General features: G+C 39.4%; 2 protein-coding genes across 9 annotated transcripts in view; one reads left to right on the top strand and one right to left on the bottom strand.

Moving 5' to 3' along the window:
• ZC3H14 (zinc finger CCCH-type containing 14) overlaps positions 1 to 18,432 on the top strand; it is a 41,325-nt gene extending 22,893 nt beyond the window's left edge. Inside the window, exons 10-17 of one of the 8 annotated variants that reach the window (XM_059059519.2) lie at positions 3,979 to 4,053; positions 8,959 to 9,118; positions 9,874 to 10,106; positions 13,735 to 13,855; positions 14,760 to 14,896; positions 15,193 to 15,284; positions 16,107 to 16,213; positions 16,690 to 18,432. In XM_059059519.2, coding sequence (XP_058915502.1) covers positions 3,979 to 4,053; positions 8,959 to 9,118; positions 9,874 to 10,106; positions 13,735 to 13,855; positions 14,760 to 14,896; positions 15,193 to 15,284; positions 16,107 to 16,213; positions 16,690 to 16,696 — 932 coding nt within the window. In that variant the 3' untranslated portion in view covers positions 16,697 to 18,432. The remainder of the gene's footprint in view (positions 1 to 3,978; positions 4,054 to 8,958; positions 9,119 to 9,873; positions 10,107 to 13,734; positions 13,856 to 14,759; positions 14,897 to 15,192; positions 15,285 to 16,106; positions 16,214 to 16,689) is intronic. The other 7 variants (XM_059059521.2, XM_059059523.2, XM_059059522.2 and 4 more) reach the window with 7 other exon arrangements.
• Positions 18,433 to 19,862: 1,430 nt separating this feature from the next.
• EML5 (EMAP like 5) overlaps positions 19,863 to 27,324 on the bottom strand; it is a 175,754-nt gene continuing 168,292 nt past the window's right edge. Inside the window, exons 36-43 of the mRNA XM_059059510.2 lie at positions 27,183 to 27,297; positions 24,887 to 25,075; positions 24,541 to 24,713; positions 22,886 to 23,048; positions 22,475 to 22,578; positions 21,567 to 21,720; positions 21,016 to 21,116; positions 19,863 to 20,760 (exon numbers count right to left, since the gene is read on the bottom strand). Of these exons, the coding sequence (XP_058915493.1) occupies positions 20,724 to 20,760; positions 21,016 to 21,116; positions 21,567 to 21,720; positions 22,475 to 22,578; positions 22,886 to 23,048; positions 24,541 to 24,713; positions 24,887 to 25,075; positions 27,183 to 27,297 (1,036 nt within the window). The 3' untranslated portion in view covers positions 19,863 to 20,723. The remainder of the gene's footprint in view (positions 20,761 to 21,015; positions 21,117 to 21,566; positions 21,721 to 22,474; positions 22,579 to 22,885; positions 23,049 to 24,540; positions 24,714 to 24,886; positions 25,076 to 27,182; positions 27,298 to 27,324) is intronic.

The raw sequence follows: 27,324 nt of genomic DNA, 5'->3' as shown, positions 1-27,324 counted from the left end.
GACTTGGAATAGCCATAACTATTGAAAAATAATAAAATTGGCAGACTTACATTTCCCAAGTTCAAAACTTACTACAGAGCTACAGTAATCAAGACTGGCACTGGCATAAGGGTATACATAGAGACCAATGGAATCAAATTGAGAATCCAGAAATGAACCAGTATACTTATGATCAATTTGAATTTCAGTAAGGAGGCAAAGACAATTCATTGGAGAAAGAGCAGTCTTTTCAAAAAATGTTGCTGGACAACTGGATATCCACCTGCAAAAGAATGAAGTTGGACCCTTACACCATATATAAAAATTAACTCCAAATATAAGAACTAAAATTATAAAACTCTTAGGAGGAAAAAAAAATAGGTATAACTCTAAATGAGCTTGGATTAGGCAGTGGTTTCTTATGGCACCAGAATCACAAGAAACCAAAGAAAAAATAGTTAAATTGCACTTCATCAAAGTTAAAAACTTTTGTATTTCAAAAGATACTATCAAGAAAAAGAGAAGACAACCCACAGAATGGGAGAACATCACATATCTAATAATGATCTAGTGTCAAACCAAGGCCCAGTCCTCATTTTCCCTATCTTTAAATTTCCACTATGTCTTATATCAGTACAGTTGAATTCCATTATTACCACATATATATATATATATATACTTTTTTTAAAAGATTTTTTTGATGTGGACCATTTTTAAAGTCTTTATTGAATTTGTTACAATACTGCTTCTGTTTTATATTTTGGTTTTTTGGCCACGAGGCATGTGGCATCTTAGATCCCTGACCAGGGATTGAACCCACACCCCTTGCTTTGGAAGGTGAAATCTTAACCACTGGACAGCCAGGGAAGTCCCATCACCACATATATATATATATATATAATTTATTTATTTATTTGTTTATTTATTTTTATTTTTATTTTTTTTTTGTGCGTTACGCGGGCCTCTCACTGTTGTGGCCTCTCCCGTTGCGGAGCACAGGCTCCGGATGCTCAGGCTCACTGGCTATGGCTCACGGGCCCAGCCGTTCCGCGGCATGTGGGATCTTCCCGGACCGGGGCACGAACCCGTGTCCCCTGCATCGCCAGGCGGGCTCTCAACCACTGCGCCACCAGGGAAGCCCCACCACATATATTTTTAAAGAGATTTGTCTGTGATCATGGGTCCAATTACCCTCCCTGCCCTCTCCTTAGAAAGGAAGTGTCAAGTACTGTCCTATTACTATTTTCAAGGGGAAATGAAACTCGATACTAGATAAAACAATTTAAAAATAATCTGAAGCTTGGAAATTATGGGTAATTGATGAAGGGGCAAAAGTACATTAAGTTCCCGTCATATTCAGGTATAAAGTGCATCATGCTGTTTTATTGCTTAATTTATGCTTCAGATCTTCAGTGCTCCTTCTCATATGAGGTAAATAATAGAAAATTCTTTGTGTGTCACATGTCTGCTTCCAGCCAATCAGAAGCCAGAATTATTTTGTGTGTAATAATAGGGTTTATTGTTTAGAGAGGAGCTGTAAGTAAGACTTAAAGGATACAGGGGCCTGCATATTAGGGCTTCTTAGTTGTGGCAAAGAGAACATTGGTCTGGTTTGTTTAACATTTTCAGATTTACTTTGGAGCTCTGACTCTAAAAATGTACAGTCATATCATTTATAGGTTTTAAAATGTTACTTTTAAAACAGCCTTAGTGATTGCTTTTATTTTTGATGAAAGTTTAATGGGCTGTGAAAGAAAAATTACCAAATACTAAGAAGGAAAGAGAATTTTATGAAAATGTCTTCAAGGTTTCCATTACTATCTTTACTGGTTTTTTTTCACCTGGGCCAATTGACTTAGGTTCTGTAACAAGTTTCTCTTGTTTACTGAGTGAGCTAGACAGTATTTCCCAACTTTTAAGGAAAATATCAACTGATATCAGTGAAATAAAAGGGATGAAAGCAGCAATTTTGACGGTGGAAGCAAATCTTTTTGATTTAAATGTTAGAGTGTCACAGAATGAAGCAAAAATTTCATCTTTGGAGGTTAAAATGAATGAATATTCAGCGTTAACATCTGAATGCAACAGACAGTTCGAAGATCTTCAAGAGGTAGTAGATTTTGAATCACAGTCAAGAACTACTGATACAAAAATAATTGGCTTCTTTAGAAACATTGAGAAAGGTAAATTCCTAGTATGTGATATCATCATGTAGTAATTTTCATATGGAGGCAGCAAGGCACAGAGAACTTGAATTTTTCATGGACGTTTATTGACAAAATCAGACTCTTCTACATGATTTAACTTAGAAGCCTAGACTTTAAAATTCCATCCTTGGGCTTCCCTGGTGGCGCAGTGGTTGAGAGTCCGCCTGCCAATGCAGGAGACACGGGTTCGTGCCCGTGTCCGGGAAGATCCCACGTGCCGCGGAGCGGCTGGGCCCATGAGCCATGGCCGCCGAGCCTGCGCGTCGGGAGCCTGTGCTCCGCAATGGGAGAGGCCACAGCAGTGAGAGGCCCGCGTACCACAAAAATAAATAAATAAATAAATAAATAAATAAATAAATAAATAAAATTCCGTCCTTTTTAGTGGATCTCTCTAAAATGATGGTTTGAAAAGGTAGATGAGTATAGAGAGATTAAGCAAAACTTGAAATGTCAGAGAATGGTCCTCTTTCATGTGTCTGGTGAAATTACTTGAAAATGTATAATTCTTCCACTGTTCACTATTTATGTTAAAGAGACCTGTTGTTAGTATTTGAATTCCTGTAACCTAATTACACATCAGTTTCCCAAGCTGTCCTACAGGAATACAATTTGACCAAATGATACCTGTGTTTCAGGTCAGCTCCTCAGAATTTACTGGTTTTTTTTTTAACTATGATAATTTTGAAAGGAATTAACTTTTTTGGTTTTTTTGCACACCACTAAAAAGTAATGTAATGTAACATTTTAAAAGAAAATAGCTGATAAAACTTTGGTAGGTTTTAAAATTTTTACTGAAGTTGAGTTTTAATGAAACATGATAGTTGGCAACATGTCGGCACTGAGTGAGCAGACTGTCCTTGTGAAACTGACAGTAATAGATTTACTAATAATTAGCATGCATGCATCTTACTGATATTTCAGTATTTGGAACCCTGTCAATTACATTCCTTCGTACACCGTACTGTAACACTTCTGTTTTAAATCAGCAAGTGAGTACCTAGTAATCTGCTGAGCACTGGGCTGGGGAGGTTTGGAGAAGTATGATATTCTCCCATCACTCAAACTGAAGATAGAAAAATCAGTTCTGTGTCTCTGTTTTATTTCATTTTGCAGTGTAACTATGAGGAAATTATGAACGTGTTTAAGAAATAATACATACTCTAGCTAAGCATCTTTTTTTATAGGAGATCCAAGTGATTGTTTACATGCTTTGCTGGTGTAGGACCCAGACTGTAGAGCTCTGAGTATCTACTTATTTGTTCATTATTCTTTTTGTATCCATCCAAGCCTGTAGTTTGTCTTTTGGGCACTCTGATCAGATAACTGGGGTGTTGTTTTGCACTTCTGTGGATGGGGGATTGACTTATAATGGTGAGAGCCTAGGTGATTGAGGGAAACACTTCTCATGTTGATCTTGCAGTTGGCTGTTGCCTGTCTCCCAGGATGCAAGCTGAGGGTCCTTGCAGCACCTCCTCCTGGCTTTTGCACCCCCTTTTTCTTTATCACCAGGCTTTATCTCCAATCCAAGGAAACCAGCTTCCAGACAGGGAGAACCATTGCCTTTTTTTTTTTTTTTTTTTTGCCATTTTTTATTTAACCTGAGTATAGGTTTTTGTCTTACAGACCTTTGGTCTATAAATATTATTAAATTGTATTGTTGAAGCTTTAAACTATTTTAAAGACTTTCAATTAAGAACCCAGAAAGATTATTTTAGTCTTAATTTCTGGGAGGCACATGTGCTGGTATTGTTTGTTTTTTAAGCTTAGTGAAGTTTTAAAATTTATATTCTAGGAACTCAACAGAGGCACTTGTTATCCCGACTGCAAATTGACCCAGTAATGGCAGAAACTCTGCAGATCAGTCAAGGTTGGTAATAATCGTAAATTTTCATTGTAATCTAGCATTTTTCAGTTGTTATTTCCATTCCTTACACCTCATTTAATGTATCTTGTATGTCTTAATTCCAGCCCTAAGGTGCTATATTAAGATCTGTGAAAATATTTTAGGGCCGGGAGATAAGATCTGCATTTTCTTCATGCTCTGTGGTGTTTGTATTTTTCACCTCATGCAGAAAGTTTCTTCCATTGATGCCATTTCACTCAGGTCCCTGGAAACTGTTGGCTGCTCCTGCCCCTGCTCTAGGGACCACTTGAGTCCCTATACCCTACTCTCCGTCCAAATTTTGCCATTGCCCTGAGCTGCTTTAGTGTCCTCTGGCATGTGCAACCTTATCTCCTCACTTGTGCTTCACTTTAGAATCTCATGGCCAATGGCCAGGGGTATACCTAGAGCTTATCATTCTTAGAGCCACTGTAACTTGTTTACCTGTCTCCGTGACCCCCAGCACACAGAAATACCATGGGCTACCTCAGGACTGGGGTGAGTGCCTTATTTATCTTTGTGTTCTCAGTGACTGGCCCCCGCCAGATGCGTGTAAGTGCCGAATAACTGTCTGCTGAATAAATGAAAAGGAGCCATTGGATCCCTGGAGTCGTTAATTCAGATCCTGTTTTCTCCTGCATCCGTTTCCTCTAAGCCTGCCCAGTGTTGGAAGCTGTGGTCCCTTGACCCCTCCCTGTCGGCTCCTAACTGAATTTTCTTCACCTGTGTTCAGGATTCCACAGTCAGCAACTGTATTCCCTGACCCTTCCTGGCTTCTGTCTTAGAAAGGTGTGCTTACTGTCTCTAAGGGTTACCTTTTACCCAGATGCCAGATCCTACTCAGTTGACGAACATTCTAATGTCACCACACTTCTGTAGCTTTAGGCTCTACCTCTCTTCTGACTTCTCCCTTTTGTCTATAAAAGTGTTGAGATATTCTCCATCCTTGATGTTGCCCTCTCATCTCCCCACATTCCATCCTGCTTTCTATGTAAGAGTATTTTCAAAATGTTTGGCAGCTAAGGTCTGTGTATGTTGTATTTGCATCATCAGCTTTTAAACATTTTTTTGTTTCCTTTATTTTTATCCATGATGCATGTACAGTTTCAAGCATCAAGCAGTTATACAAGGCTTATGAATGAGTATATCCTTTGCTTACCTCCTGTCACGTTTTTTATTTCTGAGAGCCCTTTTGTTTCTGCATATTCCTTTAATTTATTTTTTAACATACTGATTTTATTTCATGTATGCAGTACTTTCTCTTACTTCTCTGAAGATATTAAAGGCAGTTTTGGACACTTTGCTGCCCTCCCTTCTTGGTCTTGTTTTCTCCAGGTTGTTTGTTTTGATCACTGTCTTTCATGACAGGTTTTCAGATGTCTGAGGATCCTTGGTTGACTTATATTTAAGAGTGGGGCACTTAAAAAGCTGGTTGGTGTTTTGGGTTCATTAATTGGGGGATGAGGTAGGGGGTTTTGACTTTTGAATGTAGACCCTGCAGTGGAGAGTGATTTTTCTTGCCTGTTTACTTTGGGGGCGCCGTGATGTCTGTGTCTTTGGGTCTTTTCTGTCAGGTTGGTAAGCTTCTCCAAAGAAAGATCTTTCGAGACATGGAATGGCTGCCAGGGTTCTGGGAGCTCAATGGGGACAGGGGGCTGAGGGACGCACCTCAACATTAACTGCTGTGTAATGTTTACTTAACACACATGCTCTCAGAATCGTACTTCGTTCAACATGGCTGACATTCATTGGTCCAGAAGCCCTCTCTGTTTTTACCTTTTCAGGAGTCTAAAGCTCCACTTTTCTCCAAGAGAGAAATGGTCAAAGGTTACCAGGAAATCTAACTGCTTTTTTTTTTTTTTTTAAATTTTTGCGGTACGAGGGCCCCTCACCGCTGTGGCCTCTCCCGATGCGGAGCACAGGCCCCGGACGCACAGGCTCAGCGGCCATGGCTCACGGGCCCAGCCACTCCGCGGCATGTGGGATCTTCCCGGACCGGGGCACGAACCCGCGTCCCCTGCATCGGCAGGCAGACTCTCAACCACTGCGCCACCAGGGAAGCCCCTAACTGCTTTTTAAAACTAATAGTATATACATTTAGTTAACTTTGTTGTGGTACCTTTCTATCAGAGACCATGATGCTTCATCCATAAGCTTATCTAGCAGTGATCGATGGGAAAGCACATCTCCAATTATTCCAAGTATCTTTAATATGAAGGTTAGGGGAATAGGTGTGGTAAGGATCAGAAGAGAAGAAAACAGATAAATAAAAGAGAAATGGACACTTGAACCCACTTCTGTTGTGCCGTTTTCTCCCAACCCCTTCCCAGGGTCCCCTGTGCTGCCACTTTCTTAGCCTTTGAAGAATCTTGGGATCCACATTAGATTGCTTTATTATCGGCTTAAGATTCTGCTTTTCGAGATCAACTAAGTTAGTTTTCTACTTCCAAAATGTGGTTATCTCTTCTTTAACAATTATTTTCATTGTGAGTTTTTAAAAAAATTAACCCTTTAATTGACATTTTATTAGAGTTTCAGGAGGGAACAATGCGTGGGTTCAGCCTGTGGTCTTTACCCAGAAGATGTCACTAACTCTCCCATCTGTCTGCCCTACTTGACCCAGGCTGATCTCGTGAGTCTTGCAGAGGTGACCAGTGGCTCATGTGGAGTGTATAGCTCTGTTTCTGTGCACAATTCTCTAAACTCTGGGGTGTGTGGCACTTGTGTTCCAATGTTTTCTTCCATCTTTGATCCTTTGGCTTCCAGGACTTCACCTCTCTCTCTGTTTTTCTACTAATTCCTTTTCATTCTCCTTCAACTCCCCTTCTCCGCTACTGCCCCTTAAAATGTTAACTTTATCCTTTGTCTTGCCCTCAGCAATATTTTCATCTCTACTGTATTCTCCCAAGATGCAGACTAGTAGGTCTGCTGCGCCTCAGAAAGAGCAGGGTGGTGAGCAGGGGCGGCAGCCCTTGGACTAACCGTGGGCCCTCCTGTTGCTACAGCTCTGAGAGCTCAGTCAGTCATTTAAGAGCTTGGGGTTGCAGATTGGTCATATGTAACGTGGGAGGAAAATCTGCTTCATAGGCTCCCTGTGAGGATTCAGTGAGAAGACAGCACTGACTATGTACAATTTATTAAATGTTCTCATTTCACCTTCAGCTTCGACTCTGCTTCTCTTGTTTCTCTCTCCCTCCTGGTAGTCAAATCTGAATTTTCAACTTCTTTCTAAACACCTGAGTATCCCACAAAAACCTCAAACTAAAGAAATATAAAATTGAAATTTATCTTTGCCCTCTTTTAAATCTGCTCTTTCTCCTGTCCTGACTCAAGGACAAGCCTCTCCTCCTACACTTGTCTTACTGTTTCTACTGCCCTTGCAGGGGAAGGCAGGTTTGCCTCGTTCCTGGGACAGTAGTTGAAAATGCATCTGCTGTGATGTCTAGTGCCAATTTGAGTGTGGAATGTGTCTCCTCTTCCTCTGACGTGTGTGAGGAGAGGACAAGGGGTGAGAATCTGGTATTTCGGAGTCTCTCCATCTCTCTTGGGAAGCAGCCTCATAGCTGAGATCTGGGACTCCAGTCCATTCCTACCAGTGTGTTTTTCCAAAAACCCAACTTGCTCATGTCACTTCCCTACTTAGAAAACTCTCTGGATTACTTACTTCTTCTAGACCAGAACCAAACTCATTGGCACATACAAGATCCTTTATGCCTCAGCCTTGCCAGTTACCTACTCAGCCCTCCACATACCCCTCCAGTCACACCACGTTTCTCACCGTGTCTTCAGTTTCTTGTGCCCTAGGAGAGCCCCTGCCTTTCTCCAGTGACTCTACCTGAAATGCTCTATTCTCCAGTTCTCTCTCCCTCTTAGTTTCTTCCTGCTCATTCCTTTAGTACCTGCTTCAAGCTTCAAATGTTCATCCTCTGTAAGCTTTTTTTTTTTTTTTTGTCTCTAAGCTTTTCCTTGATTTCCCAGCTGGGGTAGGTGACTTTGTATTCTCCCAACACTTTGTTCATACCTCTTTTGGATCACCTTTTGGGGCATGCTGTTCTGAAATTATGTATACATCTATTTTTCTATTTTTTCTTTGGGTACCTAGCACAGTGCTCTCACATGTTCAGTTTGTTCAGGGAATGAACATGAATAAATATCCTGTGAATTTTGGTTTCTGTTATTTGCCTGGTAATTTTAAGAGAATTGCGACTTACCAACTTCATTCAGTTGATTGCCTGTTGATGGGTCAGCCAGCTGCATCCTGGGCTCCAGGTCTTGGTATATTTTATAAAGTAATTTAGCTTAAAAATCAAGTAGTAGATGATGTGATCTGTGGCTCTTACATTAAAGGTCAGTTTTCTTTGCTATATTTTTATCAATGTCCGTTCATCTTAAAATTCCCTTTCAAAGTAGTCTATCTACAACCAGGCAGAAATTATGCCAGTTGTATTCTTTTCATCGGGGTATGTTCTGTTCTGTAAGTGCAAAATGAACAAAACAGATTTTAGAAAGTTTGTTTTTTTTAAAACAGCCTTGGTATCATTCTAGGGTGCATTAAGACTCTATGTTTTTAGAAAATATTGTTGTACTTAAAGTAAGTCTTATTGTTAATAATATCCCATTAGATGCCTCATGGAAGAACCTTTCTATACTGTAGGCAGGAAGTGTTCATTAGAATGCCTTGGTAATATGCTGTATGAGGAAAGGAAAACGACTTCTTTGAAAAGATGTTTGGCATAGAATTGCAGCCTTACTCCTGAGTAGAACCATTGTAATTTTCCTTTGAAAATAATTACAAATATATAAAAGATTGACATTCTTCTCACATGTGTGATGTTGGGAATGCAAGGTATATTCAAAAGTAAACATTTGTGGCCAATTTTTTTGGCTCAGATTACTATGACATGGAATCCATGGTCCATGCAGACACAAGATCATTTATTCTGAAGAAGCCAAAGCTGTCTGAGGAAATAGTAGTGGCACCAAACCAAGAGTCGGGAATGAAGACTGCAGATACCCTTCGGGTACTTTCAGGACACCTTATGCAGACACGGTAGATGGTTTCTTTTTCTTGTGTAGCTAATTTGTGTTGATTAGAAGTGGAGGTTAACCTGTAGTTCCCAGCTTCCCTCCTCCCCATCCTAGCCCCCAGCATAGAGTGCTTTATTGATTCTGTAGTTAGGCCACGTATCATTCGGCACATCCAGGTTTCAAAAACTCCAGTTCATCTTTCTTATTCAGAAATCCATTATCCTGCAAATAAGTCAGTATATGATTTACCTCTTAAGAGATTTGTTTCTTTATGCACATTCAGGAAATGAAATTTAAAAAGCCAGGTGATCAAAATCAGGAAGTCTAACCAGAGAGTTAGCAGATTGGGTTGGGGTAATTACTGCCTTAGATAATGGACTGAATGTTCTGTAAAGAAACAAACATAGAGTTAATAAAATCAGTGTAAGTATAGAACTGCTGGCTCTGTGTTCTGAGCATAGATGCTGATTACTCCCGTTTATTTCCATTTGACCCTATGAGGGTCAAACGGATGCCAGGGGTCAGAGTTGAGGGGAGATTGCCCTGAGAGCAGCCTGAAGGGTAGCTGGTGTCGATGCTGCAGTGATTGGCCGCAGTCATTGTGTGTTAGCAGGAATCCACTGATGCTGTACCTGTAAGTCCTACCAAGTCTTTTTTGTTAATGAAGAAACCGCAAACCAAGGAAGGGACTGATAGTGGTGTTGAAGAGCACTTTAGGAGGCTTGGCTTTTTGTGTGTGTTTCCCTAATTCTATGGTATTTTCTATCTGTCTGGCAGAGATCTTGTACAACCAGATAAACCTGCAAGTCCCAAGTTTATAGTGACGCTGGATGGTGTCCCCAGCCCCCCAGGATACATGTCAGATCAAGAGGAGGACATGTGCTTTGAAGGAATGAGACCCGCACACCACACTGCAGCCTCACACGAGGGACTCGCGGGTCTCCTCCACCCACAGCAGTTGCACTTGCTGAGCAGGCAGCTTGAGGACCCAGATGGTAGCTTTTCAAACGGTGTGTTGGGAGCTCAGACTTTCCCTTCTCAGGGTGCTGTCATTGTGCAGGATGTCTTTGACATGTTTCTCAACCTTGAATGAATATTGGTTGTAGGGCTTGCTTTTATTTATAATTCAGTAGTGGCCTTTTTCCTTCTCTCAGACAAAATGACCAGTTAAATTTGAGACTGTTTGTCCCTTATGTGTTCCATAAGTAGGGTGTTATTCCAGTGCTAAAATGGAGTTCAGCCATGGAAGCCAAAAAATACCTCTTCATTATACTTGTTAAAGGATGAACCATCGTTCTTGGTGCCTTGTTTACCTTTTTTTTTCCCATTTAGAAACTGTACTTGTTACTTTCCACTTGAACCAGCAGTAGTGTCTTGTAATTAACTTGACAGAAAAGTCAGTTTGGATTTCGATGCTTATTTCTACCTCAGTGAAATTCCCTTGAAAGGAGTTTCTCACCTAATCTGTCAAAATACTTCTTGGAAGTTTAGGAAAGACCTTATGTTTAAATTAATTAATACAGAGTCATAGTAGTTACTGGAAATCAGATGAACTCAGTGCAGATAGCAGCGTGCTTTCAGGCATTTCTTATCAGTGCTTCTTCTCTCACTGGATACCAGTGGCAGGTGCAGTGCCACTCAGCATTTTCATTCATGTTAGAGAACGATAATCGTGCTCCTCATAGCTTGTAAAAATTTTAGGGACACCTTCACTGGCAGGGGAGACAGTTACTGAATCTTAAATATGAAGAGTATCAAAGAAAAAACAATAATGGGTTTTGAAATTTTTCCAAAGTAATCCTCTTTTGGTACAGATACGAAAATGTACCAAATACCTTTTTCAGTTTTCAGTCACTGAAAATAGCCTTTAGGGGGAGATCATGACTGAGCGAAGGATATAGCGCTGTAATCTTGAAGTGAGGGCTCCTCAGCCGGTAGTGTAGTGTCACGATTTTGACTGGCGGAGGGAGTTGAAAAACCTGACCTTTTCTTTGAAAGTAAGAAAAATTGTGCACGTTAACAAAGGTGCTAAGAACTGTAGTCATCAGGCAGTCCAGGTTTCTTGGTCCTGTATATTTTTGCCTAAAATAAGAGACGGTTCTGGTGTTTTTCGTACTTTGGTTTTCAGTTTGGTAGTTTAATTTTTGGTTTGTTAGGGTCTAATTTTGTTTAAATGTAGATGTCCATGTTAGGCTTTATTGGTATATGTGTCATAGCCGTGACAATCTAAATAGAATGTTAGTACTTGCCTGGGTTACACAAGTGCTGTGGCTGTTATGGAGACACCCGTGATGAGTCGTGAGCCTCCTTTACCATTGCTTTGATCCGGGACTCTCAATTTTTCACGGCTGCTCGAAGATGAAGCTTTGTAATGGTAGTTAGGACATAAGTGAGGCTGGAAAGACTCCACAAAGAGGCTCTGGTCTCTTGCTCTCCCCCTCCAAGTAGGGAGTTTGAAACTTGGTAATTGCTTTTGGTGGCTTTCTGTTGAGTGTTTCAAGGATGCCACCAACAGCAGCATATGTTTTAAGCCACTCCCACTGGCCTTATATGGCAGTGCAGATTTTGTAGCTCGCAATAAAAAGTGAATTTGCCTCTTAAAACTTAAATAGGGGGCTTCCCTGGTGGCGCAGTGGTTGAGAGTCCGCCTGCCGCTGCAGGGGGACGCGGGTTCGTGCCCCGGTCCGGGAAGATCCCACATGCCGCGGAACGGCTGGGCCCGTGAGCCATGGCCGCTGAGCCTGCGCGTCCGGAGCCTGTGCTTCGCAACGGGAGAGGCCACAACAGTGAGAGGCCCGCATATCAAAAAAAAAAAAAAAAAAAAAACTTAAATAGGAAGAGTTTTAATAGCTTATGAAGTAAATGTTAGGGAAAACCAGCATTGTGACCTTTGTGTACATATGATGTAATTTTTTTCATCAGAAAAATAAAGTTTCCTTGTAAAGTGTTTAACTTCTTTAATATTGCTCATGAGATCTAGCTACTTTACTCCATTTTCCAGCCAACCTGCTCTTGGGTATTCTCTTAACTTCTTTCACATGGTCTGCGTTCTCATGTATATACCTGGGTTTAAAGTATGTTCTTTAGGGAGGGGAGAGTAAAACATATTTTCTCTGCAGGAGTTACACACAAAAAAATTTAAAAGTGGAGAAAACTCCTCCTTCCAGACTATCATATTGAATACTTTTATATCCTGGAGCTAATTAATTTTACTGTATTTAAAGTAGCATGGAAAATTTGTCAGGCACAGTCCTAATAGCTGTCTGATTATGCTCCTAGCTGGGCTTCAGGACTGCATTTGTGTGCCTTGTTCTCCTTCATGAAGACTGAGGTTGGGTCACTAGAACAATAAGTACTCCTGATACTGGCTGTTGCATTGTTTGGTTTTGATTGGTTGCCTGTTTTACATTCTTCTTTCCATTAAATCATGAAACTCTTAAGGAAGACATCATTTTCTCTTGGTATAGAGGAGGAAACAAGTTCAGAGATGTTGGATAACACATGCCCAAAGTGTCTAGCTCAGTCAGTAAGTGACAGAGCCAGATTTCAGCTGCAAGAGGACTCGGTGATGTGGTTGAAGTGCTGTTTGCTCTGATGAACATGAATACGAAAGCTGGCAGCTCATTATGGCCTTCAGGTGTAATTTTATGTGGTTTATTCTGTGTTTTAAGTTTCAATTAGTTGCTAGCATTTAAAATTTAGATCTCATAGGGGAATTTCCTGGCAGTCCGGTCGTTAGGAGTCTGTACTTGCACTGCAAGGGGCATGGGTTCGATCCCTGGTTGGGGAACTAAGATCCTGAATGCCACACAGCCTGGCCAAAAAATAAAATAAAATTTAGGTATCTTATTAAAAGGTCTTTGGCTTCCTGAATTGGGAGGCAGTCTGGCAGCACTAGTTCCCTTTTCCCACGTCATAGTAGTTGACGTTGTAATTGGGACACGGCCTCCTCAGTAGAGCGGCAGGGAGCGCCATGGGTGGTCACACGGTCGCTCTTTGGGCTGCTCTTCCGAACCTTTGTTTCCTCCGAGAGGCTTTCGGCCATTTGATCACCTTACACCCAGCCAGCCTCACTCTGTTAGGTGATCTGCCAGGTCCCTGTAGGTTATGACATTTGTGACTCATTTTAAGCAAAAATCTTTTCTTCCCTTTGTACATTGATGTGAGGTTATCACCTGGACTTAGAAAACTGCACATACCTCAGTGAGTGGGAACGCTTGTATTGAGACGCTCATCATCTTAACCTGAATATGAGAATTAGTTCACATTTTTTATCACCTGGTGTGTTCAGTTATCATTTCATTTTATTGGCTCCCTACTTGACATTCTTTCCTCTGTTTTATATTTAATTCAGCTGAAATAATTTTGAGAGTTGGAATTTTTCAGTGAGAACTTGGCACTAGTTGTAGCATCACTGTCCACTTTACTCTTCACAGTGAAAACCGTAGTTTACTTCCTAGTAATCTTTTATAGGATTCTAGCAACTTAATCAGATTAATTGGACTAATTTATTTTGTGTAACTTATAGACGTAGAACATAAGATTGTAAGACTGAGTTTTGAGGGAAATTTATTAAAGGTGCCATGTCCCGAATTGATCATAATTAATGAGATACTTTTAATTTGTTTCCCTTTGTAGCTGAGATGAGTGAACTGAGTGTGGCACAGAAACCAGAAAAACTTCTGGAGCGCTGCAAGTACTGGCCTGCCTGTAAAAATGGGGATGAGTGTGCGTACCACCATCCTGTGTCGCCTTGCAAGTGAGTAGCAGCACGCTGATTCTGGTTTTCAGGTTAATTCTAGATACAGCTTACTTTTGTTTGTTCTTTTCTGTGGACAAGTTTGAGTTCTGCGACTAAATGCAGCAGTGATACTTACTCTGGCGCTCCCAGGACAGCATTCACTTGTGTCTGTGTATACGTATTTGGTGGCAGAGGTAGGAGGAGGCTTCTTTGTGCCTCACACCTTGAGGTTCCTGGGTTTCCTGGCGGATTCTGTACATTTAAGGACATGGGTGTATGGTAACCGCCCCAGTTTGTATGCGTTGTGTTCACACACAGATTTTAAGACTTTGGGGGAAGAAATTAGTTAATAGGTAATGAGAAAATACTCTGGACTTCAGTATAGTTTTTCCTTGCTAGCTGGCTGGTTCTGTGGAGTGAGCTTTGAGAGATGAATTTTTTTTCTTTTTGGGCCTGTAGGTGGAATCTCTTCATGTTTTAACTTTAAGGAAATTTTGATGTGAGGATTTTATGGATGTGCATATAGAGGGAGACCATAGGATCAGTCTCATTTTTTTTTTCCTCATAGTATGGTGCCTTGCATATGTGTTGTGCTCACATAAATTGAGTTTACTCCACACAGTGTTACATAGACCTTAATTAGAGTAAGTGGTATTTCTTATTGTCATAAAAAACCCTTCTACCTTTCATGGTGGCTTGGCTTGAGTTGAAAATCTATTACCCCAGGCTTTGGAATAGACAGTTGTGTCCTGTTTTGATATCTGGCATCATTTAGAAATGGAGTTTCCTTTTTTTTTCTGTTACTTCTGTGTTTCTCAAAACAAGTAGTGATGAAATTGGGAATATTATGGACCCTCTCTACAAAAAACTAGTATTGCATTGAGGAGATTAAATGTGAGTAATGTGTCTTTTTGTCTTACAGAGCTTTTCCCAATTGTAAATTCGCTGAAAAATGTTTGTTTGTCCATCCAAATTGTAAATATGATGCAAAATGTACTAAACCAGAGTGTCCCTTCACTCATATGAGTAGAAGAATTCCAGTGGTGCCTCCAAAACCAGGTTTGTGACTTTGTGCCCTACATTTGGGTGAAAAATGAAATTTTGTGACTATGAACTGAATTTAAAAGAAAAACAAGGAATAGTTTCAGAAATCACTGCCATAATCAGTTATTCTAACTGATCTTTAAAGAACACGTGTACCCATCCTATAGTATTCTAAAGTGTTTTATTTTGACTAATGAATATATAAATCTCCTTGTGTTTTAACTTAAAAGTGGGTCCCATAAAAATATCAGCAGACTGCATTAAAAATTATTTTGCCAAATAAATTTCACGTTTGTCCTTATTTTTGTCAGCAGTTACAACACCAGCACCACCTTCTAGTAGTCAGCTCTGCCGTTACTTCCCTGCTTGTAAGAAAATGGAATGTCCCTTCTATCATCCAAAAGTAAGAACTTTCATTTTCCCAAAAATGAATTTAGTGGTAACTTCTCAATTCTGAGCTTGTAAAGTCACTAGCAAACTATACTGTCTTTCTTCCCCCACCCCCCATGTTTAACCTTTTTGTTAGAGTTCATGTTATGGTTTTTAAGATCTTTAAGTTATTCCTTAGTTGTCCCTGAGCCCGCGTCTGGCCCATTAGGCCAAGCTGTCTGAACCGATTTAATGTCAGTAGCCTAGTCTCTTAGGAGAATGAAGCTCACTTTCGCCCGTCACTTTCCATTCTGCTTTGCCCCCTGCGTGTGTTCCTCCTCCCGCAGCCCTCGTGCCAGAACTGAGATGATGAAATCCAGTAGTACTTAATGATACCATCCATACTTGTACCATGGTTTTAATTGTCTGGGTACTAAAGATTGGTTGATGTGTCTCCAGCTGTTTAGTTGCTCAGCATGAATCATCTTCTCTTTGAAATAGCAGCCTGGAAACCGTACGAAAGGCCTTTACTTCCCCAACTGCAGTTGGGCATAGACGAGGGTAAAAACTAAGGGGTGTTGGGCAGTATGTGCAAGGCGGTTAGGACGTTGATAAGAGGCAGTTTGTGTTACGTACTGAAGTCCCTTTTGAAACTTAACTTGCTGTTATTCTTTCATTAGGATTTTGTGTCTTGGTGGGGGTCCATTTTTCAGGGCTTCAGTGGTGTATTAAAGCAGAAGTTGCAGATTATCTCTGCTGCCCCATTAACTTTATGGTGGGCTGGTTGCTGTCATCTCAGATTGCTGTGTTTCTTTGTATTAGCTTTGCAGATGTTGAAACTCTTCTCTGTCTTTAGCACTGTAGATTTAACACTCAGTGTACCAGACCTGACTGTACATTTTATCATCCTACCATTACTGTACCACCACGACATGCCTTGAAATGGATTCGACCTCAAACCAGGTAAAGGTTAATAACATCAGTTTTTCTAGTGTCATTTCAAATGCTTTTCTAGTATCTAGTTTCTTAAATTTATAAGCATACAAATTTTGGGGAAACAATCACTTTGGTTTTTCTCTGCTGTTCAATTAAGGGCCCTTTGGAAAAATAATCTACTGCATAAACCAAATTTTGTTTCATTCAGCAGTTGCTTGTTTACCTAGATCATCTCCACATCAGATTCTTCTTTAACTTCTGAACATACTGTGTGGACATTTACTTAAGGCCTTCGAGTTACACTGCTTACAAATCTCACATCAGTTTTCTTAGACATTAGTAATTGTTCAAACATTGAAAGTAAATTTCAAAATATTTTTGCTGTGGCCTGTAAATTTAAATGCATATGTTAGTATTAGAACCAAATAATCATTGTCTGAAAAAACTCAACTGATGTTAATTAAAGCAGTTAATTGAAAAATTTTTTGGTTTTGTTTATTCAGTGAATGACACCCAGTCCTACCTGGCAGAAGACTATGGAGTTTGAAAGTTTCCATTACTGATGAAAGACATTCTACAGAATTTGTCAAATCTTTGAAACTTGGAATATATTGCTTTCATAATAATGAAGTTTATTGCCTATCTGAAGTGTCTAATTTTTCAAGTTTGTATGTTTATTAAGTGATTTTAACATTGGGTGTTTTTTTGTTGTTTTGGTTTGACTATGGAAAGATAGTTTCAGGAGAAGCTGAATTCTATTAAACCATTTGAGGCATGTTTGTGTGTGAAACTACTGTGTTCAAGTATCAGCATTTACAATGTTGGTGATATCATTGTTAGTACTGATAATCCAGTTTCAGGCTACAGCGTTGCTCTGTGTGTAGAGAGATGTATGAGGGCAGTGTCCTTATTCCAAAAGTTGGATTGCTGTTTTCTTTGACTCTGAAAACAGGAGTGGCCCAAAGTGTTGAGGTGGCTTAAGACAGTTATTCAGCCCGACTTTTAAAGTGAATTTAGTATGCAAAACATGATAATACAAGCTTCTTGGGTTGAGTGCTGCTTTGGTAAGTGGTTCCCAAATATCTCAGTCCCTTGCTTTTCTGAGAAAGGATGAGTGAGGTGGGACGTGTAGGGTGAAACAGCTGGAATGGCAGAGGGCAAAACATAGGAGCAGTTCCTTAAAATGCCTTCATTTACTGTTAACATATGTTTTTTAAATAAATATTTTGGGATCTACATTATCACAAAATTATACAAAATTTTTTACAAGTATATACATAAGGTATCAGAACAAACTTTAAACTCACAAGATTATAGCTATACATATATATATTCTCACATTCTGAAAAATAACACTCTCAGAAGTAACTAACTCCACAGAAAATATAGTTACTAATGAAGATAATTTTTTAATGTAAAAGTTAGATTTTTTTTAAATGACAGACTGTATAATTACAGAGATCAGATGGGTAAACTGCAAAATAGGACTAAACTTTTGGAATACTGAATGAAAACAGGCTTTTTGTGTATGTGGTTTTAAAACTGTTAAGGCAAGAAGTGTCCAATGCTTTAGAATTAAATAACGGATCACTGATTTTAAAGACGATGTAGTTTTTTAAAAAGTAAAGCTGAAAGTTGGTTAGAAAAGAGTTAATGCAAAAGGGATAGTAAAGACTCAAAATATTCTCAGGACCAAATTAAACTATTAAAAAAAAGTTCATTGACTTGCTTAGTCATATACCCAAGGGATAATAAAACGACATGTGTCAAAGTCCCCGTTTCAGAGCCTAAAACCAGCAGCCTTGTGGCCATCATCTCTTTTCCAGTGAGAGAAGAATTATCCAGTTATTAAACCATCTTTTAAGTTGCACTTTGCTGTGCTTATAAGACTTGAAACATTAGAAAAAGTGCACACAAGAGCATGCATAAAGCTATCATCATGTAGTTAGTTAGGCTTGGGTGAAGTGAATGACAATTCCGCTTCATTCTAAAAAGTTTTCTTCATTGAATTGAAGGTATTTTTTCATTCCAGTGTTAACTTACTTGAGATGCTTTACATCTGTGCAGAAGAAATTTGTTTTAAATTGTATTTCCAGAAATTTAAACGGACTTTTTAGTATCATTACTTATAAATGGAGTATAGTTGCATTCTCATAATTCACTGTAAAGAACATAACTGGGAAACAAGAGCTTAAAGTGGTTTTAGTTCAGCCATTTTACAGGGAAATAAAAATGCTGAAATCAGATTGTTTTTTGCTATTTAATAGACACAGCCTGGAGACACATTTAAGAGTTTTTTCCTTCAGTTGCTATGGTTTATGGGCAAGCTAAGGTTGACTCTAAAGTATCTGCTGGGTAACTTGGTCCAAAATGAACCATCATCGAAAAAGATCACCAAAAATAAGGGAATAGACGTGGCTAGCATTCCACAGCAGGACCAGGGTGCAGAGGGTGCGGTGCTTTGGCATGCATCTGCCACAAACAGGACTAAAGGTGCTAGGAGAAGGCTCAGGTTACAAATTCGTGAGTTGAGTCAGATACTGCACACAAAAATAATTCTCTGGGTTAAGAAAACATAGGGCATAATCTACATGGCCTATTGTGGTTATTCACCTTCCCTTAGTTGATGGCTGCTATAAGCAAGGTGGCTGTGGGATGACTACTTAAAATCAACGTGACCTTTAATCAGGAAACTGACAACAGTGATTCAGGCTGGCTTATCAGGTTGGCCACTGGGAAGAATAAAAATGCAGTGGAAGCAATTTTATCCTATATAGTTTATTTTTTTAAGGTTATAGTTAAGAGTTTCTACCTGTACTGTAAAGGAGCTGGAATTTCTCTTTAGCCAGAAGCAGGTGAACTTGACTCAGAAGGAAAATTTGAAACTGCAACAGCCTCAAAAATGGAGAGGAGAGTGTGGTTCCTGGGAATTTTTTGCTCTAATTTATTGGCTGCTCCTTTATAATACACATGACTAGAAACTTAATATTAGTGTTTTCTCAAATTGGGCTTAGTTTAGGAGAATCCATTGATAAAAATGAAAGAAGATGATCTTAATGTTTCAAGCTTCTTAACAAACACCCCAATCAGTCCTTCAGACACAGCTATTCAGAGCTTGAAGACTGGCCAGGTTCCATCACTGCTTAGGCTTTCCATGATAAAATTCAGCCATTGCTGTTTTTAATATTTACAAGGTGTTGCACATAGAAAACAGATTTCCAGAAACCTGAAGGAAGGGGTCTATTATGCTACGAAGGTAATTAACACATGAAAAATTATAGGACCAAAAGAGCATCTTAAGCTTCTTCATACTTAGAAAAATATATTTTTAAATAGCAGTCTGCGTAACTTCCAGTCTTCAGGAAACTCCAGATAAGCTAAAGAGCAGGTTCCTGAATGGCAAGTACTGATCTTTGGCAGCATTTAAAGTGAAGAGGAGTCAAGATCTAAGAGTTCAGCCCCAATCCACCAGAAAGGAATTTTACAGACAAGTTTCACAAGTCGACCTATCTTCATTCCTTTTGGAAGTCAGCCGATGGGGTGACATACATCTAACTGAAGTTTTTCCAATAGAAAAAAAAGGCTATAAAAATTTTATTTCAAGAGTTACTAAATTGTATAACTTCGTAAATGCGAACTTAATGCTTTAGTTTACATATTAAACAATGTTTCTATTAGACTACATCTTTAAATATTCAGTATTCTCTGCCAGTTAAATACTATTGCTATATAAAACCTTAAACTGTACACCATTGGAAACGATTGTTCATCATACGACTTTTTCATTAATGAGGCCATGATCATATTTTACGCTTTCGATTATAGACATGAATTCTGAACATAAGATTGATAGCTCAAAAGTGAAAATGTAGTGATCATACACTACTAACTTTGGATTTGTTCCTGAATTTAAAATTTCCAGGAGAAAAATGTCTTTTACAAACAGGACATTATTAATGCTTAAGAAGCGTCATATTCTCCAGTAAAGCCTGTGTGTGTTTTCTGAGGGAAGATAATGTTTGCCTTTTAAAACCTGTGATCCTTTAGGGTGATGGTGTATTTCCTTATGTGAACACAAGGATAAAATATTAAACAATTGAACCTTGAAAATAAAATATAAATTCTAAAAAGAAAAAGGTTTGCTAAAAAGAGGAAGAAAAGTATCCAAGTTGGGTTTCTAAGGTTTTGGTTCGTTTTTTTGAGGAGCACTGCCTCCCGAGCCTCCCCAGGAAGTCTGCCACATCTGCATCCTCCCTAAATTGGGGGGCGGCTTTTACCAGCAAATATTTATTCAGTCCCTCCTTGAAATGTAGTTATCTGGCAGTGTATGGATTATGGACAGTTATCTAGTGCATATAACAAATATTTTGAACTTATCAATCTTTCTACTGTTTTGACAAATTTGGATAAATCCCTGTTACAGTCTTAAGTTAGCACCACATGACCATGCAGGGTTTGGTTCTGGGTTTTTTCCTCTTCTGTAGTTCTGGTTTCTCAAGGCTGTTACTTTATGGAGTCTTCTCAGCATCCGTATCTTTCAATGAGGCATATGTACACATTTCCAGACAAATAAACTGCAATCAGAGAAAGAACTGCAGTGAGTTCATTATATTTCTTGATTTTCAGAACAGTTTAGAATGTTTTTAATTAAGCTTTCAAATCATACATGTGTAAAATACTCTTTCAACTCCTTTATTCTGTATTTACATAGTATGCGATAGGATGGTGACTAGCTGAGTCCGTAAACTGAACCTGTCGAAGAAACAGTAATAATCTCTTAACTAGTAAAAGACAGTCCCTGCTCTTCTTGGGCTGAGAAAGTTACCAACCTGCAGTCATCACCTCCAGCACTAATAACATGTCGATCACCACTGGTAAATCGAATATTTGTCACATGGGGTGAATGACCCAAGAACCTTTTGTGCTTCGCCTAAAAAACAAGAACAAAGCTCAGGGTGTGTGATGAACACAGGAGTCAAAGGTTGCTAATCAGGAACCATCTCCATCACGAGGGCTGTGGAGAGAGAGCAGTTTGGAGCACAGCTAATGATGAAATGCTTTTTCAGAATTAGTAATGGATCTGCATTGAAAAGCATTTGAAATTTGGTAACATGGATTAAAAGTTTGATAAAAGACTAATCACAGGATAGTTTGCGAAGATGGCGTGGCTTGGGGGCAAGGGGAGATAATTTCTAATAGCTTTTATTTCAGAGTAATGGATTTAGGAAGTTCGGAGAAAATTTTAGAATCACAAATTTAAAATTATTTTCAAATCATGAGACAATAACATTTTAGCTATTATGTGGGAAAAAGTACTAATGATCAGAAGTCTAAATCAGGAGTAAAGTTACATAAAATAGTAAACCCAACGTAAACTTACAAATTTTTCAGGACATGGGAAGTCAAATAACTTAACCATGCCGAAGTCATCTCCTGTTACAAGGCTGATTCCTGAATGAGAGACGCAGGCACAGGTGACGTCGGCTTTCTCAGCATGTCTGGACCAGATTCCCATAACTTCATCTCCTAGAATGCTAGAGAGAAGGAATAAAAAAATCCACCATAGCACACACAGATAGCTTTACCATACTGAAAAAGTTTCTTGGTAATTAACCTCTGAGTACCTAGTTACGTTATTTAAACACAGGAATAAGTTATGACAGGGTGTTACCTGGAAGCCTGAACCTGCCGGGACGGCACTCCCTCACCCCCAATACACACACCTTTTCTCAATGAAGTTCTATACTTTGAAGGGTTTATAAATTAATCCTTTAAAAAGTCAGTTAATACTTTATGATAACTGATGAAACTTTTAAAATTAGAAGTGTTGATGGCATTTTTCATTTTCATTGATGGTTACGCATGGTTATCTGTTCTACAGCCAGCAAATTTGAACCCATTTTATAAGGTTTCATTTCTAACAGCTGCTATCAATAGCATTCCTTTAGATAGGGAAATAATACAGTTGCCTAACCGTACCCAATACATGTTTTGTCTGTTATTAAACCTACTTATGTTAAGGAAGTATCAGGGCATCTTTAAAGTTACAACTTTGATTTCCTTTAATTAAGAGAACTGATAAAGCATAGAAATATATTTGATCAAAAGGGGTCCCAGCGTGAGTAAGTATATCATTCTCTTCTTAGGAAGAATTCAAGATGGTAACAAAAACTTAAAACTCAATTACTGTTCCTTAGTGGGAATGGCTCTAACTTCAGAAATAGGATTTTCCAGTTTTCCTAGCTGACCTTCAGTCAGCTCTTCCCTTCTGATATATGAAATATTTACCTAGTCCATGTAGCCCAAGTAATTCTGTCAATGGCAGCCTGATCCATAAGATGTTTTCCTGAAGGCACTTCATAGACATGCCGTTTATAGCAACCAGTGGAGACCTTTCATAATATTAAAATGGAACAATTCCATCATGTGAGAGGCAAAATCCAGAAGTAGTTTACAGTAAACTGGCAAAGTGCTACTTGATTTACATTTCTAACATTATTAAGACAAAACATGACTACAAAAATCTGCGAGCAAAAAAAAATGAAAAGGACTGGTAAGAATAGATTAGTAAAGAATTTATGCAGAAACAGTGAATAGTAGTGAATAAAAGGCAAGAGTTGAGAAGCTCTGGAACTGAGGAATTTTAAAAGCATTCACTAACAAAATGTCAAAACTACCCGTGTAGTGTTGGTATGGTACCTGGAGATGTCTGCTATCTGCAGAGAAGTCCATTTGAATGACAAAGCTTGGAATGTCTTTGCAGTAGCTGATTCTGTTAAGGGTGGGACCCAATGTTAGGTCATAAAAATCCACTGAATTCTCACTGGAACCCACTGCCAGAAACCGGGAATCTGGACTAAATCTGAACATGTAACAAAAGATTGCATGTAAAAGATGCTTCAGACCACATGAACTAGTATAAACATTTAAGACCACTGACTTTTCAGTTCTGAAAAATAAGTATTTGAGATAAATAATGCGTGATATGGCCTCAAACGTTTAACCTGATAGGTACAACAGACTGTATACTGCTTTGTCTGTGTTACATAAAACAAAAGGTTTATATTTTACTTCAACATTAAGTGGTTCCTGAATTTTCATCTCCTAATTTCTTTAAAAATAGCTCCGTTTTTAAAAAGCCACTAACAATTTACATATATTGCTAATTTACATAATTCAGTACGATAGGATCCTTTGACCTGGAAGGATCATGTCTTAAAAGCAAGGGACACAGACCAGCTTAACTCATGTCACATTATTAGATGAAGTGATACTACTTGAAGCTTGGAAGAAGTTATTTTAAAATAATAAAGTACTATTTGCCTATTGATGATGCAAAGCAGTATGGGACAGTTCAGTTTTTTGAAAATGCTCCATAAATCTTACTGATGTACGTTTGTTTGGGAAATTGGAGAGCTGAGGGAAGCCATAATTACTGTCTTATATACTGAAGATCTGAGGAAGGTTTCATTTATAAAAACGGTTTTACTGGTGAAAACAGTGCAAGCTTTGACAGACCTGGATTCAATAATCTTATCTTGATCACATAGAAGTGCTCAGTAAATGGTAACCACTGTTAATATAAGCTTAAGCACTGAAAAAGGCTCAAGAAAAGTTTTAATTCATAATCTGGGGCATAGATTTTTTTTTTTTCTGCATTGGGCTTCATTGCTGCATGCGGGCTTTCTCTAGTTGTGGTGAGCAGAGGCTACTCTGTTGTGGTGCACGGGCTTCTTATTGCGGTGGTTCTCATTGCTGAGCACACGCTCTAGGCACACGGGCTCAGTAGTTGTGGCACACGGGCTTAGTTGCTCTGCAGCATGAGGGATCTTCCCCGACCAGGGCTCGAACCTGTATCCCCTGCATTGGCAGGCGGATTCTTAACCACTGCGCCACCAGGGAAGCCCTTCCAGTTTTTGTTTTTTGTTTTTTTTTTTTTTTAGCCACGCCATGCGGCTTGCGGTATCCTAGTTCCCTGACCAGGGATTGAACCCGGGCCACAGTAGGGAAAGCGCCAAGTCCTAACCACTGGACTGCCAGGGAACTCCCTAATTTTCCAGACTTTTAAGGGCAGATGGAAGATAATTCTTGGCAGGATGAACTTACTGGACATGTCCAGTGTGATACTTATTCATCACACATTCCCTGAATACTTACTATTATAAGGCACTGTGGCTGGTGCCCAGTGGACTCATAATTTAGTAAGGAGAAGTAGATAAGTCTACAAACAGCCATATTTCAGCATACAATTTATGATGTGTTGCAATGCTACAGGCACGAAGGACCTTTTTTCCAAATGCAAGCTGGGTCATTTAGAGAGTACCCTTGACATAGCATTCCATTTGTTGACTAACCTGATATCATGGATTGCACATCGTCTATCTCTCTTCTTTCCCCATATCTTTAGAGAGCTCACAAGTAAAATAATAAATTCTCCATTTTTCATTCCAATAGCTACCATGTCCCCTTCAGGGCTATAACACACAGTACGAGCAGCATGTCCCAAATTCACTTTGTTCAACATCTTCTGCATAAGAACCAAAAGAGTCACAGAGAACTACATTAAGCAGAGTACTTACAAAGTAAACCAGTTTCTCCCCCAAATTCTCAACACAATGCTGAGATAGTTCTTTAAGTGCTAGCAATTTAGGACTTTGCTTCTTAGAAATTGTAACATCTTTAAAAAAAAATTATACCTACTTTATCAGCAATGTCCCAGAGTCTCACTGTCCCATCTTCCGCAGCAGAAAGGAAAAAATCCCTGGAAGGATGTGTCGCCAGTCCCCATATAGGTCCATCCACATGACCGTTAACTAAAATATTACATGCTGCATTTTTCTCTCCAACTTCAATTATTTCAGCATTCCTTGTCCCTACTAGTATCTTGCCCTGAAACACAAGTGAGGCCAATATATTTAATAGAATACCACAGTTGCTCTTCTTAATAATATGAGAACAACCTACTGGCCTATGTGATACTGTGACTTAGAGTAAGAAATATACAGATCTTCCTCAACTTATGATGGGGTTGCATCTGATGAGCCCGTCATAAGTTGAAAATGTCATAAGTTAAAAGTGCATTTGACACACCTAACCTATCAAACATGATAGCCTGGCCTACCTTAAACATGCTCAGGACACTTACTTGAGCTTCCAGTTGGGCAGAATCATCTAACACAAAGCCTAGTTTATAATAAAGTGTTGGAGACCTCATGTCCTTTATTGAATACTATCCTGAAGGTGAAAAACATAGCGGTCATCTCAGTAGAGACAGTATGGCTGTAAGTGAACTGACTGTTGGCCCTTGCGGCTGACTGGGAGCTGTGGCTGCTGCGCCGCCCGGCATCACGAGAGAGGATGGTACCGCACATCACTAGCCGGGGCAAGATCAAAATTCAAAATTTGAAATATGGTTTCTACTAAATTTGTATCATTTTTGCACCATCTTAAAATCGAAAAACTTTAACTTGTGGATGGCCTATATATTTGGTCTGTCCCTGCTTACTGGCATGAAGCTCCCCAAATCCTTGGAATTTCCTAGGTGATGAACAAAAGAGGGGTATCTTTTGTTACGGACTTCACCAAAGGATGGGGGCTGGTTGCCGGGAAACCCAACTATGTGATTAGGGGTTACAGACTGGCAGTTTCACTCTCTCCTCTCCCCACCTCGGGGATGGGAGAGGGTGTAGGAGTTGAATCAGTTACCAATAGTGAAAGATTTAATCAATTATGACTATATAAGAAGCCTCCATAAAAACCCAAAAGGTCAGGGTTTGGAGAGCTTTCAAGTTGGTGCACACGCGGAGATGCAGGCTGAGTGGTCATGGAAGCTCCTCTCCCCTTTCTATATACCTTGCCTTGTGCAGTTCTACATCTGGCAGTTCATGAGTTATATCCTTTTACAATAAACTGGGGATCCAGTAAGTAACATGTTTCTCTGAGCTCTGTAAGCCACTCTAGCAAAATAAGTGAACCCGAGGAGGGGTCCTACAACCCTCTCTAATTTATAGGCAGTGGGTGAGAAGGACAGGTAACTGACTGGTGTCTGAACTCCAAGGAGGAGTTGTTGGGAACTCCAAACTAGAGCCAGTCAGAAGCATAGGTAAGAACATGGCATCTGAAGTGGTGGTGAGGGGAGCAGTCTTGTAGGATTGAACCTTCAACCTGTGGAATCCAGTGCCTTCTCTGGTAGATACTGTCAGAACTTAGTTGAATTTTTGGACACGCTGCTGGTGTTGGAGAATTGTTTGGTGGTGTGTGGGAAGCACCCCCAAACTCAACATACACACATTGGATTTGGGTCCAAAACCAAAATAACATACTTTCAGAGAATTTTTTGCTTTGACTAATTTAGTAGCAAGCCAGCCATTAGCTCATGCAAAGCTTTCTATGATCAGAGGCGCATCTGCAAGAGCACTGAGCCAGGCTGCGTGTGCGAGCCCACGCTAAAGATAATACACCTCGCTTCTCCAGTCATCAAATTTTTGACTTTGACTATGATATATTAGTCTGAAGATCTCCAAAGAGGTGTAAGTGCATTGGGATATAGGAAGAGAGTATTGGATTTTAGTTAAAAATAACTATAAATAAAAGTAAGCTTAACTAATATTTAATACACAGACAGGATAATACATGTACGTAATTTATAAATACACCTATTGTGAGTGCATGCATGGTCAAATTTTTTAGAGCAATGTGTGTTTTTTAAACAAATGGAGACAGCTGCTTTAATCAAAACGAGTTAACTGGCAAATAAATTCACTGTCTACCAGAGTTGAATTAGCAGATGCAAGAAAATAAGGAGGTTTAGATACAGTGCTTAGGAGAACAGCTTCCTGTCTTTCTGCAAAGAAAGCAGCAGAGAAGAGGCAGAGGAAAACGGGCAAGCAAGTCCATCTTTAAGTTATTATTCATCAAGTTGTGAAAGGTGAGAGAATCACAGGAATAACTGTTTTCTACCGTCTGCTGCACTGTAATGCCTCAAGAAACATCTTACTTTGCCTCTGCACACAGAACGGACACAATCTGTGACTTGTCCTGTCTCAAGCCTGAAGGCGCGGCATCGCCTCAGTTCCTGATCCCACAGTTTGACTGCTCCTCCTTCTTTTGACCTAAGAAAATAACAACCCAAACCAAAA

This window comes from Kogia breviceps, chromosome 3 (genome assembly GCF_026419965.1).
Source record: "Kogia breviceps isolate mKogBre1 chromosome 3, mKogBre1 haplotype 1, whole genome shotgun sequence".
Lineage (NCBI taxonomy): Eukaryota > Metazoa > Chordata > Mammalia > Artiodactyla > Physeteridae > Kogia > Kogia breviceps.
This window is presented reverse-complemented; position numbering and strand designations above follow the sequence as displayed.